General features: G+C 45.3%; 1 protein-coding gene across 2 annotated transcripts in view; it reads right to left on the minus strand.

Moving 5' to 3' along the window:
- Positions 1-12,430, minus strand: part of LOC147434722 (phosphoribosylformylglycinamidine cyclo-ligase, chloroplastic/mitochondrial-like) — an 85,470-nt gene that overhangs the window by 20,384 nt on the left and 52,656 nt on the right. For both annotated transcript variants that reach the window (XM_086491168.1, XM_086491169.1), the window contains exon 5: positions 12,214-12,386. In XM_086491168.1, coding sequence (XP_086347294.1) covers positions 12,214-12,386 — 173 coding nt within the window. The remainder of the gene's footprint in view (positions 1-12,213; positions 12,387-12,430) is intronic.

A 12,430-nucleotide genomic window follows, 5' to 3' on the forward strand; every position in this document is an offset into this window, starting at 1 on the left:
GTGTGCAACCAAAGGATATGCATCTACACTAAGTGCCTGGGCATGCACGGCCTTTGAACAGACTCACAAAAGTGACAGAACACTTGCTAATCTAGACCGACTGGACTGACGGAACGCTTGTCGTGCTGTAGCTTGTCCACGGACACATAGGGTTGGATGTGTCACGTGACATCCCCTCCTTTTCAAAGTGAGGTACTGGTACCGAACTGTATGGCGTCGAGGGAGATCGCCAATAGCATCCGGAATTCTGGAAGGGACTCTTCGCCGGCCCACTCTGATGTGTGGATCATGCGGTACTTGAACTTCATAAAGGTCTACAACGCTTGCTTCTTTGGGCCGCGCCGAAAGCGACACAAAGTCTTCCGTGATTTCCGGGAATAAGGGTTTCTGCAAAATTAGGGTTTCTGCTGTCGGTAGCCACGTCATCACTTTGTGACAAAGCGACACAAAGTCTTTTGTGGCTCCTTCGATGCATCATCTTCGTCTAGAGTCGTGCTTCTTTCTTCTTCAAGAATCTCAATGGCTGAAAATTCCTGAAACCGCTTCCAACACAAAAACATGAGCATACCCATTCCATGTAAAGTGACTGGAGAAAATCTCGTCTTCCTAAAAGACTCTGCATGCAATGCAGATGAACCAATAGACGGAGTGCCGAACCGTTCACCACACACAAGCAAACAATGAGATCGAATCTTGTCTTGCTGACCTAAATCAATCAACTGTGGCAATTCACAACGGAAATGTCCATACTTGGTGCTCATATTTTCATGTGCTCTTTCTACAAATGTGTCATGCCAAAGAAGAGACATGGAATGTGACTTCCTTGAATGCATAATTTTCAGCTTTTCGTGAACAATCCGCATACATTCGTGCTCATTCATTAGTGAAGCGTGCTCAACGTACAGTATGTCATGCCTACAAAAAGGGATCACATAAAGACGCTGACAAAATACAAGAAACGATTACAAATGAAACACTCGAACAATGCGTGTTGCCGAATCATTCAAACACATAATACTTCCTGTAAGGGTTCTTTGGACCTTGGCTCGAGAGCCAAGACTGGTTCTTCGTGATTGAGCGAATCTGCAATGAGGTTAGCTTCGCTAGAAAAAGTATCGACTAACTCATCCTGCTTGTGAACAATCACATCTTCTTCATGCAAATCATCATGCTTGTGAAAAATCACATCTTGATCATGCAAATCATCATGCTTGTCATTGTCATCCAAATCATCATGCTCATCATTATCATTCAAACCATCATGCTTATCATCATGCAAATCCTGTGTGTCATGCTTTGGAGAAGAAGAGACTGAGAGAGTCTCCTTCTCCTGCATCCGTTCAATCTTCACCTGCATATTAGCAATGAGAGATGGAGAATGAACAACTTGCTCTCCACGAATGACAATGGGAGAGTCACTTTTGACATTGAAAGTGAACGTATTTTGTCACGTGACACATCCCAACCCTATGTGTCCATGGACAAGCTATACCATAACAGGGTTCCCGTCAGTCAAGTCAGTTTAGATTAGAAGTGATCTGGCACTTTTGTGAGTCTATTCGTAGACCGTGCATACCTAGTCACTCAGTATAGATGCATATCCTCTGGTTGTACACCGCATAAGCATAAGCATTTCATCAGATTCCGTCAGAGTCAGTTTGGGGGATTTTCAAGTGACTTTATCCTATTTTTCCTTATTTTTAACATTTTTCACTTATTTATTAAGTGACTTTTGTTGGGTACTCAGTAGGGCAAATTGGGTAAGTTAATATATAAGCAAACCCAAGTTAGCACAATAGAGCAGATGAGCAAAGGGCACAGCAGGCTTCCCCAAGCAACAGGTGCTCCCTCCCTCTCTCAGCAAGAACCTCGTCAAGCCACGTTGGTGAGGCCACCCCCCCTTCATGCCCTAGCGTTTTTTGGATCGCCTACCTTCCTTCAAGCTCTGGCATTTCCCCACCTCAGCCTATCGCCATCAAGCCCAGCCAATAGCGTTTTTGATTCAGCAATCTCAGCCAGGCCTCAGCGTTTTTACTAACGCTAGCGAGTGCTGCAGAATCCCAGCATTTCTAGACACAAAAACGCAGCTTCTGCCCCACAACAAGGCAGCGTTTTCAGCCCTCAAACTCAACCCAAAAACGCAGATTTGTCAAGCAAGGAACCTCAGCGTTGTCATCTATTTGAACCTCTTCAAAACAGAGAATTTCAGCATCAACACAACAGTAAAACATTTGTCAAGCAAGGAACCTCAGCGTTTTGTCATCTATTTGAACCTCTTCAAAACAGAGAATTTCAGCATCAACACAACAGTAAAACAGGGATTTTCAGCCATACCAAAACAGCCCAAGATCTTCCAGATCCTCAGCATTCCCCCCTTTGTGGACAGTAGATTTCTTAGAAGAAGACCAATTCCAGACCTAAAGTCATCATTGTCGTCATCGACATAGCCCCCATTTTCATCAATCCATGCATCATCATTGTACACCTTTGTGCAATCAAAGTTAGACCACTCTCGCGGACAAGAGTGGGGCCTTCGGAGGAGGGTTTTACAACCTCTCGGGTGTCGTATCTCTTTTCTCTCCTTCTCTCAGTCTCATTCACTTGCACGCACAATATCCACTCACTTTGTTCGTGATCATAGCACTCTCCATAAGACGGAAGGCTCTCTCCTTCCCTAAGAACTAAAAGGAACCTTGAGCAAATATAGATCACTAATCTTGAAAAAATACAACATTCATTCCGATGCACCTTACATTGGTATCAGAGCTTTGGAAGTGTTCTGCATTACTCAAGGAAAGAACCACAAGAACCACAAGAATTTTTTTTGCTTGTTGCAATCGCACGAACCCAAGTTTACTTGGGCGTGTCGATTCCTAATCGTGTTTGTTGAAGAGTGACAGGAAACCCAAGAAAGAAGGGCTTGTCCAGCCTCCCCTTGCGTCTCTTTTCACTCATTGAGAGCGGACCGTGCACTTAGCGGCCGGCCAATCGACGTGAGGTGGGAAAAAGCAACCTTGGTGTGAGCGCAAGGCCGCCAAGGGGTGCGCCCGCAGAAAAGAGTAGAACTCGAGTGAAGAGAAGATCCTTCTCCAACGAGATTTGCAAGCAAAAGGGATCCTCAAGAACCTCAAGACCCTCAAGAACCAAGTTCCTCATGAACTTAAGAACCAAGTTCCTCGTGAACTTAAGAACCAAAGATCCCAGTGCATGGTCGTCACCCGAAGTGGAATGGATACTTCGCATACAGGTGATGAGCATGAGAGAGGCGAAGAAGGATTCTCCCCACCAGGAGATTTTTCCAACCCTCCCCCCTCGCCATCTACGCCACGAGTTGTTCTAACTCCTATGGAGATGATGGTCAAGTCAATGATGGACATGATGCTAGCACAACAAGAAGCGACTCGCGTCACTTTAGAAGCGAATCGCGTTGCATTGGCACAATAGAAACCAATCGCCTTGCTTTCGAACGCGAGCGCGATGAACGAAATGAACGAAAAGCAAAAAGGAAGGCCGAGCGTGAAGCTCAAAGGGAGATATGCACTCAAGAATTTATTTCCCAAGTGCTAGCTTCGATGATCGAACCACCCAAACATCGTGGGAGTTCCTCAAGTGGTGCAAGCCACGATGCGGATTCCAACAAACCAGTCACCAAAAAGTTGACTTTCAGTAAGTATGATGGTACGATGGATGCTACGGTGATTCATTCTTGGTTGCATCAATTTAATGCTTATTTTACGACAACTAAGAAAACAAGAAATAGCAAAGTTTTGACGGCAACTATGTACCTTGCCGGTGATGCCATCAATTGGTACCACGCATGGCAAGAGGCACAGCGAGCCGCGCATCTAGAGGCAACCGACGATTTCACGCCCCTCTCTTTTAGTTGGGCTGATTTCCAAGACAAGCTCAAGGCGCGGTTTATGCCACCTCAATACCTCGCACGATTGAAAGACGATTGGCGCTCTCTCAAGCAAAATGGTATGCCAATTATATCTTTTTCTAATCGTGTTTTGCAGCTAGGCACTCAATTACGAAAATCGGATGATGAGCGCAACGAGGCTTTTCTCTTTGGGTTGGACGAATACATCAAGTTTGATGTTGAAGTCTTTGACCCCGCGGATCTCAACAAGGCGGTCGCAATCGCTCTCGCCCAAGAGATGAAGCACAACAAGGGAAAGCCTAAGGAGAACAAGACTTCCACAAGTACCTCGCAGACTTCTCAGAACCCTCAGAACAGTAAGAACAGTAAGAACGGTAAGAATGGTAAGAATGATAACTCTTCTAACCAATCTTCCAACAGTCTCTCAACAAAGAATTCTTCCAATGAATCTAAGGGTAAGGCTAACACAATTGCTAAACCTAAGCTTACTCCAGATGAAAAGATAGCACAAGGAATTGTAGGAGGATACTCACTTCGGAAGAACAAAGCACTTATTCTAAGGAAGGTCGTTGTTTTCATTGTCACATTAAGGGTCACATAAAAAGAACATGTCCTAAGCTTGAATCGAATGAATCTGAAGAACCCACAGCACCCACTTCCTCTGTCAATGCAATGAATGATAACACGAGTGTGCCCCAAGTTTCTCAGGACCCTTCCATTAATGATTCTCTCATTAAATGTTATGGTCGTACGTCGGGGCACCGTTTTGTCATATTGTTTGACCCAGGTAGTATGCATGATGTGATCAGTTCCTCTCTTGTTGAGAGAGCCCGCCTCAAGGTTAGTCCGAGATCTCCTATCGAGGTCTCTGGCTTTCGTCCCGGTATGGACGTGATATGATTTTGGGCATTCGATGGTTTCGTGAGACTAACGCTCTCATTGATTTTGAGGCTAACACTTTAACTCTCAATGCCAAAAGTGATTCTCCTACCGTCTTTCATAGAGAAGACATTGCTCATTCTCCATCTCTCATTGCTAATATGCAGGACAAGATTGCAAGGATTCAAGAGAAGGAGACTCTCTCAGTCTCTTCTTCTCCAACGCATGATACACAGGATTTGCATGATTGTGTGAAGCATGATGATGATTTGATTGACCATGATTTGCATGATGATTTGGATGATAAAGACAAGCATGATGAGTTGCATGAAGATGATGTGATTGTTCACAAGGATGATGTGTTAGTCGATGCTTTTCCTAGCGAAGCTAACCTCGTTGTAGATTCGCTCAATCACGAAGATCCGATCTTGGCTTTCGAGTCGAGGTCCAAAGAACCCCCACAGGACGGTTCGATCATTCAGGGAGAACCGATCTTGGCTCTCGAGCCTCGGTCCAAAGAACCCTCACAGGAAGTATTGTGTTCGCATGATTGATACGCACGCATTGTTCGAATGTTTCATTCGTGATCGTTTCCTGTATTTTAGTCAGCATCGTTATGTGATCCCTTTTCCTAGGCATGACATATTGTATGTTGAGCACGTTTCTCTCATGGATGAGCACGAATGTATCTTCATGAAAAGCTAAAAAGTTTGTATGTCAGGAAGTCACATTCCATGTCTCTTCCTTGGCATGACACAGTTTCAGAAAGAGCACATGATAGTATGAGCACCAAGCATAGGCATTTCCATTGTGATTTGCCACAGTTGATTGATTTCGATCAAACAGAAAAGATTCAACCTCATCGTTTGCATGTGTCTGATGAACGGGTTGTCACTCCGTCTCTATGTTCATCTACATTGCATACACAGTCTTTAGAGAAGACAAGATTTCTTTCCTTCACTTTACATGGAATGGGTATGTTCATGGTTTTGTGTTGGAGATGGTTTCAGGAATTTTCAGCCATGGAGATTCTTGAAGACGAAAGAAGCAGGTCTCTAGACGAAGTTGAAGCATCGAAGGAGCCACAGAAGACTTTGTGTCGCTTTCGGCGTGGTCCAAAGAAGCAAGCGTTGCAAACCTTTATGAAGTTCAAGTACCGCACGACCCACACATCAGAGTGGGCCAGCGAAGAGTCCCTTCCAGGATTCCGGATACTGTTGGCGACCCCATACAGTTCGGTACCAGTACCTCACTTTGAAAAGGAGGGGATGTCACGTGACACATCCCAACCCTATGTGTCCATGGACAAGCTACACCATAACAGGGTTCCCGTCAGTCAAGTCAGTTTAGATTAGAAGTGATCTGGAACTTTTGTGAGTCTATTCGTAGACAGTGCATGCCTAGTCACTCAGTATAGATGCATATCCTCTGGTTGTACACCGCAGAAGCATAAGCATTTCCATCAGATTCCATCAGAGTCAGTTTGGGGATTTTCAAGTGACTTTATCCTATTTTTCCTTATTTTTAACATTTTTCGCTTATTTATTAAGTGACTTTTGTTGAGTACTCAGTAGGGCAAATTGGGTAAGTTAATATATAAGCAAACCCAAGTTAGCACAATAGGGCAGATGAGCAAAGGGCATAGCAGGCTTCCCCAAGCAACAGGTGCTCCCTCCCTCTCTCAGCAAGAACCTCATCAAGCACCTTGGTGAGGCCACCCCCCCTTCATGCCCTAGAGTTTTTTGGATCGCCTACCTTCCTTCAAGCTCTCGCGTTTCCCCACCTCAGCCTATCGCCATCAAGCCCAGCCAATAGCGTTTTTGATTCAGCAATCTCAGCCAGGCCTCAGCGTTTTTACTAACGCTAGCAAGTGCTGCAGAATTCCAGCATTTCCAGACACAAAAACGCAGCTTCTGCCCCACAGCAAGGCAGCGTTTTCAGCCCTCAAACGCAGCCCCAAAATGCAGATTTGTCAAGCAAGGAACCTCAGCCTTTTGTCATCTATTTGAACCTCTTCAAAACAGAGAATTTCAGCCATCAACACAACAGTAAAACAGGGATTTTCAGCCATACCAAAACAGCCCAAGATCTTCCAGATCCTCAGCATTCCCCCCTTTGTGGACAGTAGATAGAAGAAGACCAATTCCAGCCTTAAAGTCATCGTCGTCGTCATCGACATAGCCCCCATTTGCATCAGTCCATGCATCATCATTGTACACCTTTGTGCAATCAAAGTTAGACCACTCTCGCCGATGAGAGTGGGGCCTTCGGAGGAGGGTTTTACAACCTCTCGGGTGTCGTATCTCTTTTCTTTCCTTCTCTCAGTCTCATTCACTTGCACGCACAATATCCACTCACTTTGTTCGTGATCATAGCACTCTCCATAAGACAGAAGGCTCTCTCCTTCCCTAAGAACTAAAAGGAACCTTGAGCAAATATAGATCACTAATCTTGAGAAAATACAACATTCATTCCGCTGCACCTTTTCTGCCGGGAATCCGCCCAATCAATGAGAGGGTTATGCTCACGAAACCATTGAATGCCCAAAATAATATCACATCCTGAGAGAGGAGAGACAAAAAAATTTCTACGGAAAGCAGCTTGTTGAACTGTAAACAACACATCAAGGCACTCTTTCGTGATGAGAGTGTCCATACCGGGAGCGAAGCCAAAGACCTCAAGAGGAGATTTCTGACTAACCTCTAGGCGGGCTCTCTCAACAAGAGAGGGACTAATCACATCATGCATACTGCCTGGGTCAAACAATATGACAAAACGCTACCTTGTCATATGACATAACATTTAATGAGAGACTCATCAATGGGAGGGTCATGAGATACTTGGGGCACACTCGTGTTGTCATTTATTGCATTGACAAAGGAAGTGGGTTCTGTGGATTCTTTAGATTCATTCGATCCAAGCTTAGGACATGTGCTTTTTATGTGACCCTTAATGTGACAATGGAAACAACGACCTTTCTTAGAATAAGTGCTTTGCTCTTCCGACGTGATGCATCCTCCTAGAATTCCTTGTGCTACCTTTTCATCTGGAGTGAGCTTAGGTTTAGCAATTGTGTTAGCCTTACCCTTAGGTCCATTTTGACAGTTCTTTTCTGAGAGACTATTGGAAGATTGGTTAGAAGAGTTACCGTACCATTCTTACCGTTCTGAGGGTTCTAAGAAGTCTGAGAGGTACTTGTGGAAGTCTTGTTTTCCTTAGGCTTTCCCTTGTTGTGCTTCATCTCCTGTGCGAGAGCAATCGCTACCGCTTTGTTGAGATCGATTGGATCGAAGACTTCTACATCAAACTTGATATATTCATCTAACCCAAAAAGGAAAGCCTCTTTGCGCTCATCATCCGATTTGCGTCATTGAGTGCCGAGCTGCAAAACACGGTTAGAAAAAGACATGACTGGCATACCATGTTGCTTGAATCGTGCTAGATACTAAGGAGGCATAAACCGCGCCTTGAGCTTGTCTTGGGAGTCGGCCCAATTGAAGGAAAAGGGCGCGTCTCTGTCGGCTTCCTCTAGGTGCGCGGCTAGCTGTGCCTCTTGCCATGCGTGGTACCAATTGATGGCATCACCGGCAAAACCTTGCTATGTCCTGTCTTCTTAGTTGTCGCAAAATAAGCATTAAATTGATGCAACCAAGAATGAATAACACTAGCGTCCATCTTACCATCATACTTACTGAATGTCAACTTTTCGATGACGGGATTGGAGTCTGAATCTCGGCTTGCGCCACTTGATGAACCACCAACATCTTTGGCCGGTTCGGGTTTCGAGGTGAGGATATGTAGTACTAAGTCGTTCATGCGTTGTTCTCTCTCGGCCTCACGCTCTAACTCCAAAGTAGCCTTTCTTTCCCCTTCTTGCGTTGGCCGCCAAGCGCGCTTGCACAAGCTCACACTCAATAGTAGCCTTTCTTCGGCCGCCAAGCGAGTTACTCCAAGTCGGCCTTTCTTGCCACTTTTTATTTCTCCTCGGCCACCAAGCGATCGCGATCCTGTTTATCTTGGCGGTCACGCTCCGCGGCAATGCGAGTCGCCTCTTACTTTGCCATCATGTCCATCATCGACTTAACCAAAGCTTCCATGAGGTTTGGTGCAATTCCTCGCGTAGATGGCGAAGGAGGAGGGTCAGGAAAACCTCCATGTTGCTGAAATTCTTCTTCACTACTTTCTTGCCCATCACTCTCATGCCCAGTATCCACTCCGCTTCGGGTGATGACCATGCACTGAAGTTGTGGGTTCTTAAGTTCACGAGGAACTTGGGTTCTTGTGGGTCTTGGGTTCTTGGGTTCTTGCGGGTCTTGAGTTCTTGAGGGTTTTGAGGTTCTTCTTTTGCTTGCAATCTATATTAGAGAAGGATCTTCTCTTTCCCCGAGTCTGTTCTTTTCCGTGGGCGCACCCCTTGGCGGCCTTGCGCTCACACCAAGGTTGCTTTTTCGCACCTCACGTCGATTGGCCAGCCGCTAACTGCACGGTCCGCTCTCAATGAGTGAAAAGAGGCACAAGGGGAGGCTGGACAAGCCTTTCTTTCCTAGGATTCCTGTCACTCTTCAAAAACACGATTAGGAATCGACACGCCCAAGCGAACTTGGGTTCGTGCACAACAAGCAAAAAAATTCTGCGGTTCTTGTGTTTCTTCCCTTGAGTGATACAGAACACTGCCAGAGCTCTGATACCAATGTAAGGTGCAACGGAATGAATGTTTGAACTTTGCTCAAGATGAGTGCTCCGATCTGTGCTCAAGGTTCCTTTTGTTCTTATGGAAGGGAGAGCCTTCCATTCTTAATGAGAGAGTGCAATGGACACAAACAAAGTGAATGGACACTGTGCGTGAAAGTGTATGAGACTGAGAGATAGAGAGAGAAGAGAATACGACACCAGAGACGATGTAAAACCCTCCTCCGAAGGCCCCACTCTCGTTGGCGAGAGTGGTCTACTATTGATTGCACAAACTAGTACAAAGTGGATGAACGAGAACTGATGCAAGTCTAGGCTATGTCGATGTTGACGACGGGGATGACGAGACCGACTCTATGGCTAAAATTGATGCACTTTCTCTACTGTCCAAAAAACGCCAATGGGCTGAAATCTGCTGCTGCAAAACGCTGGTTTGCTGCAGATTTTTCGTGCCTTCGGCTGCCCCTAAAAACGCTGATTTGCAACCCTTTGAAGTCCTCCGAAAACGCTGTTGTGGCTGGTCTTTAATTGCTGAAATTCTGATGCTATGGCGATGCTGAAAACGCTAGGGAAAGGGGGGCCATGTTGGTTTGCTGAAAAACGCCAAGGGCTGGGGGTTGTGACGATGATGTCTTTGATGAAAACGCCAGGTGTTGGGGTCTATGGCGATGAGGCTATTGCTGAAAATGCTAGGGGTGCTAGAGGTCTTGCTTGAAGAAAATCGCCACCAAGGGGGAAAATGTCTTGCTTGAGAGAGAGGGGGGGAACCTGCTGCCTGTGGCCTGTGTTCTCCTTGCTCTTCTGCCAATTAGTGCTAGCCTAGGTTTGCTTATATATTATCTTACCCAAGTTGCCCCACTCAGTTCCCAACAAAAGTCACTTAAAATAATAAGTGAAAAATGTCAAAAATAGAGAAAATAGGTTAAATGCACTGGAAAATTCCCATGAAGGATTCTGATGGATTCTAATGGGAATGCTTATCATCATGCTATGTGCAACCAGAGGATATGCATCTACACTAAGTGCTTGGGCATGCACGGTCTGTGAACAGACTCACAAAAGTGCCAGAACACTTGCTAATCTAGACTGACTGGACTGACGGAACCCTTGTCGTGCTGTAGCTTGTCCACGGACACATAGGGTTGGATGTGTCACGTGACAGTTCCAAGCTGACTCATTCTCGGCCAAAATGCGGGGATTGTTGTCGCTTGTGCACAATTGCACGTGCCTAGAGAGAGAGAGAGAGAGAGAGAGAGAGAGAGAGAGAGAGAGAGAGAGAGAGAGAGATAAAATTATCGTCCACAAAGGTGAGATATGACCCATGGGACCAAAAACAAAGCATAACAATCGCTCCAAGTATGTGAGGACGTTTGATACATATCAATTAAGGACTTAGGTTCCATCAAAAGCATGGAAGAAAATAACAAACCTAAAAAAAAAAAAAAAAAAACCTAAGGGGGCTCAGGCGAGGAGATATCTGGTTTGAAAGTTCGAAATTCTTGGATGAAAGCTTTACCACCTCGATAGACTGCCCATTTACCTTGCTTGCGAACTTCGTGCATCCTCTTGAGTTCTCTCGCTTTCATCTTGAGTTGCGTCGTGGTTAATTCTTCGGCAATCAAAAGCTTTGTTCCCTTCAAGAGTCGGAATTGGCGTAGCAACTTGACCCGCTCCTCTTTGTCCTTGAGAGTGAGGATACATTGCTTGGGTGGCACATGCCTATGCGTGTCGTTGATCCAAGAAACAGTTTCGGGCTTGATCTGAACTGGTTGAAGGATGTCATTAAGTTTGGTGATGGCTTCTTCAAGGGTGTCTTCGTCATTGCACCATGGTGGGTGGAGCCCACCAATCCGGACCTTGAGGGCAAGAGATTCTTGCAGTCGGCACTCTTGTAGGGCGGCTTGAATTTTGGTGTCAATCTTTTCATGGGCTTCCTCGTAAGCTTTCTTTTAGACTTCAATCACACTCTTGGCAAGGGGAAATTTGACTTCCTGTGCTTTTGCAAGCAGAGCTTGGGTCTCTACTTCTTTCCCTTCCTCAAGTTTATGTAAGCGTTCCTTCAGCTTTTTGTTCTGCTCGATGAGTTCTTGAACTTTTAACCTCCAGATCTGTAATGTGTGCTTCTTGTCAAGCGGCGGAGTCCTTTGACGCAGCTGCCACTGCTAAGAAACTCTTGCTTGTGCGGGAGATTTGAGGTACCGAAAGACATGTTCGGCTGTGATGGCCTTTTCTACGTGAACCCTGTCTACAAGACCTAAGGCTCAAAGAGTTTATTTAATCTTTGCCTGCCTAACAGAACCTTCCTTTCTCTCTAATCTTCTCGTTGTCTGTTCTAACCATAGATGAAGCAGCAAAGTGGTGTAGCTCTTAATACAACTCATAATAGTTAGGCACCACACACACGTGCACACGTGCACACACACACACACACGTGCACACATGCACACACACACACACACACACACACGCATACACGTGCCAAATTTGTCTACAACAATCAAAGCATGAACAGATCTCATTGAGTGCCACAGAAGCACCTTCTGTTTTATAGACAAGACCAATTCATGTGCTTGGCACAAAGAATGGTCATAACAGATAGCAAGACAGAGAGACTCAAAAAGTGATATCCCTTTAAGTTTGAATTATAACCTCATTACTCCACTGTATTCAGTTAGTACAAGAAAACACATAATTGCATATGCTGCAATATTACAGTTAGTTAACCTTGTCAAAACCTTGACTTTACCTAAGTAGAAAGTACAGACCTTCTTACAAGTGAAAATCCATTTGAATGCACCCCCGAGGATGGAAGGCCGAGAAGCATATCCCCCTCTCGGATCGCCTTCCCATCTACGACATGCTCTTTTTTAACAATGCCCACCGCAAAACCACTAAGATCATACTCTCCTTTTGCATAAAAGCCTGGCATCTCTGCAGTCTATGGCCACACATCATTGGAGCCTGAAAAGTATTGAACACTGG

This window comes from Adiantum capillus-veneris, chromosome 19, assembly GCF_014529385.1.
Source record: "Adiantum capillus-veneris isolate H3 chromosome 19, ASM1452938v2, whole genome shotgun sequence".
In the NCBI taxonomy this organism is placed as follows: Eukaryota; Viridiplantae; Streptophyta; class Polypodiopsida; order Polypodiales; family Pteridaceae; genus Adiantum; species Adiantum capillus-veneris.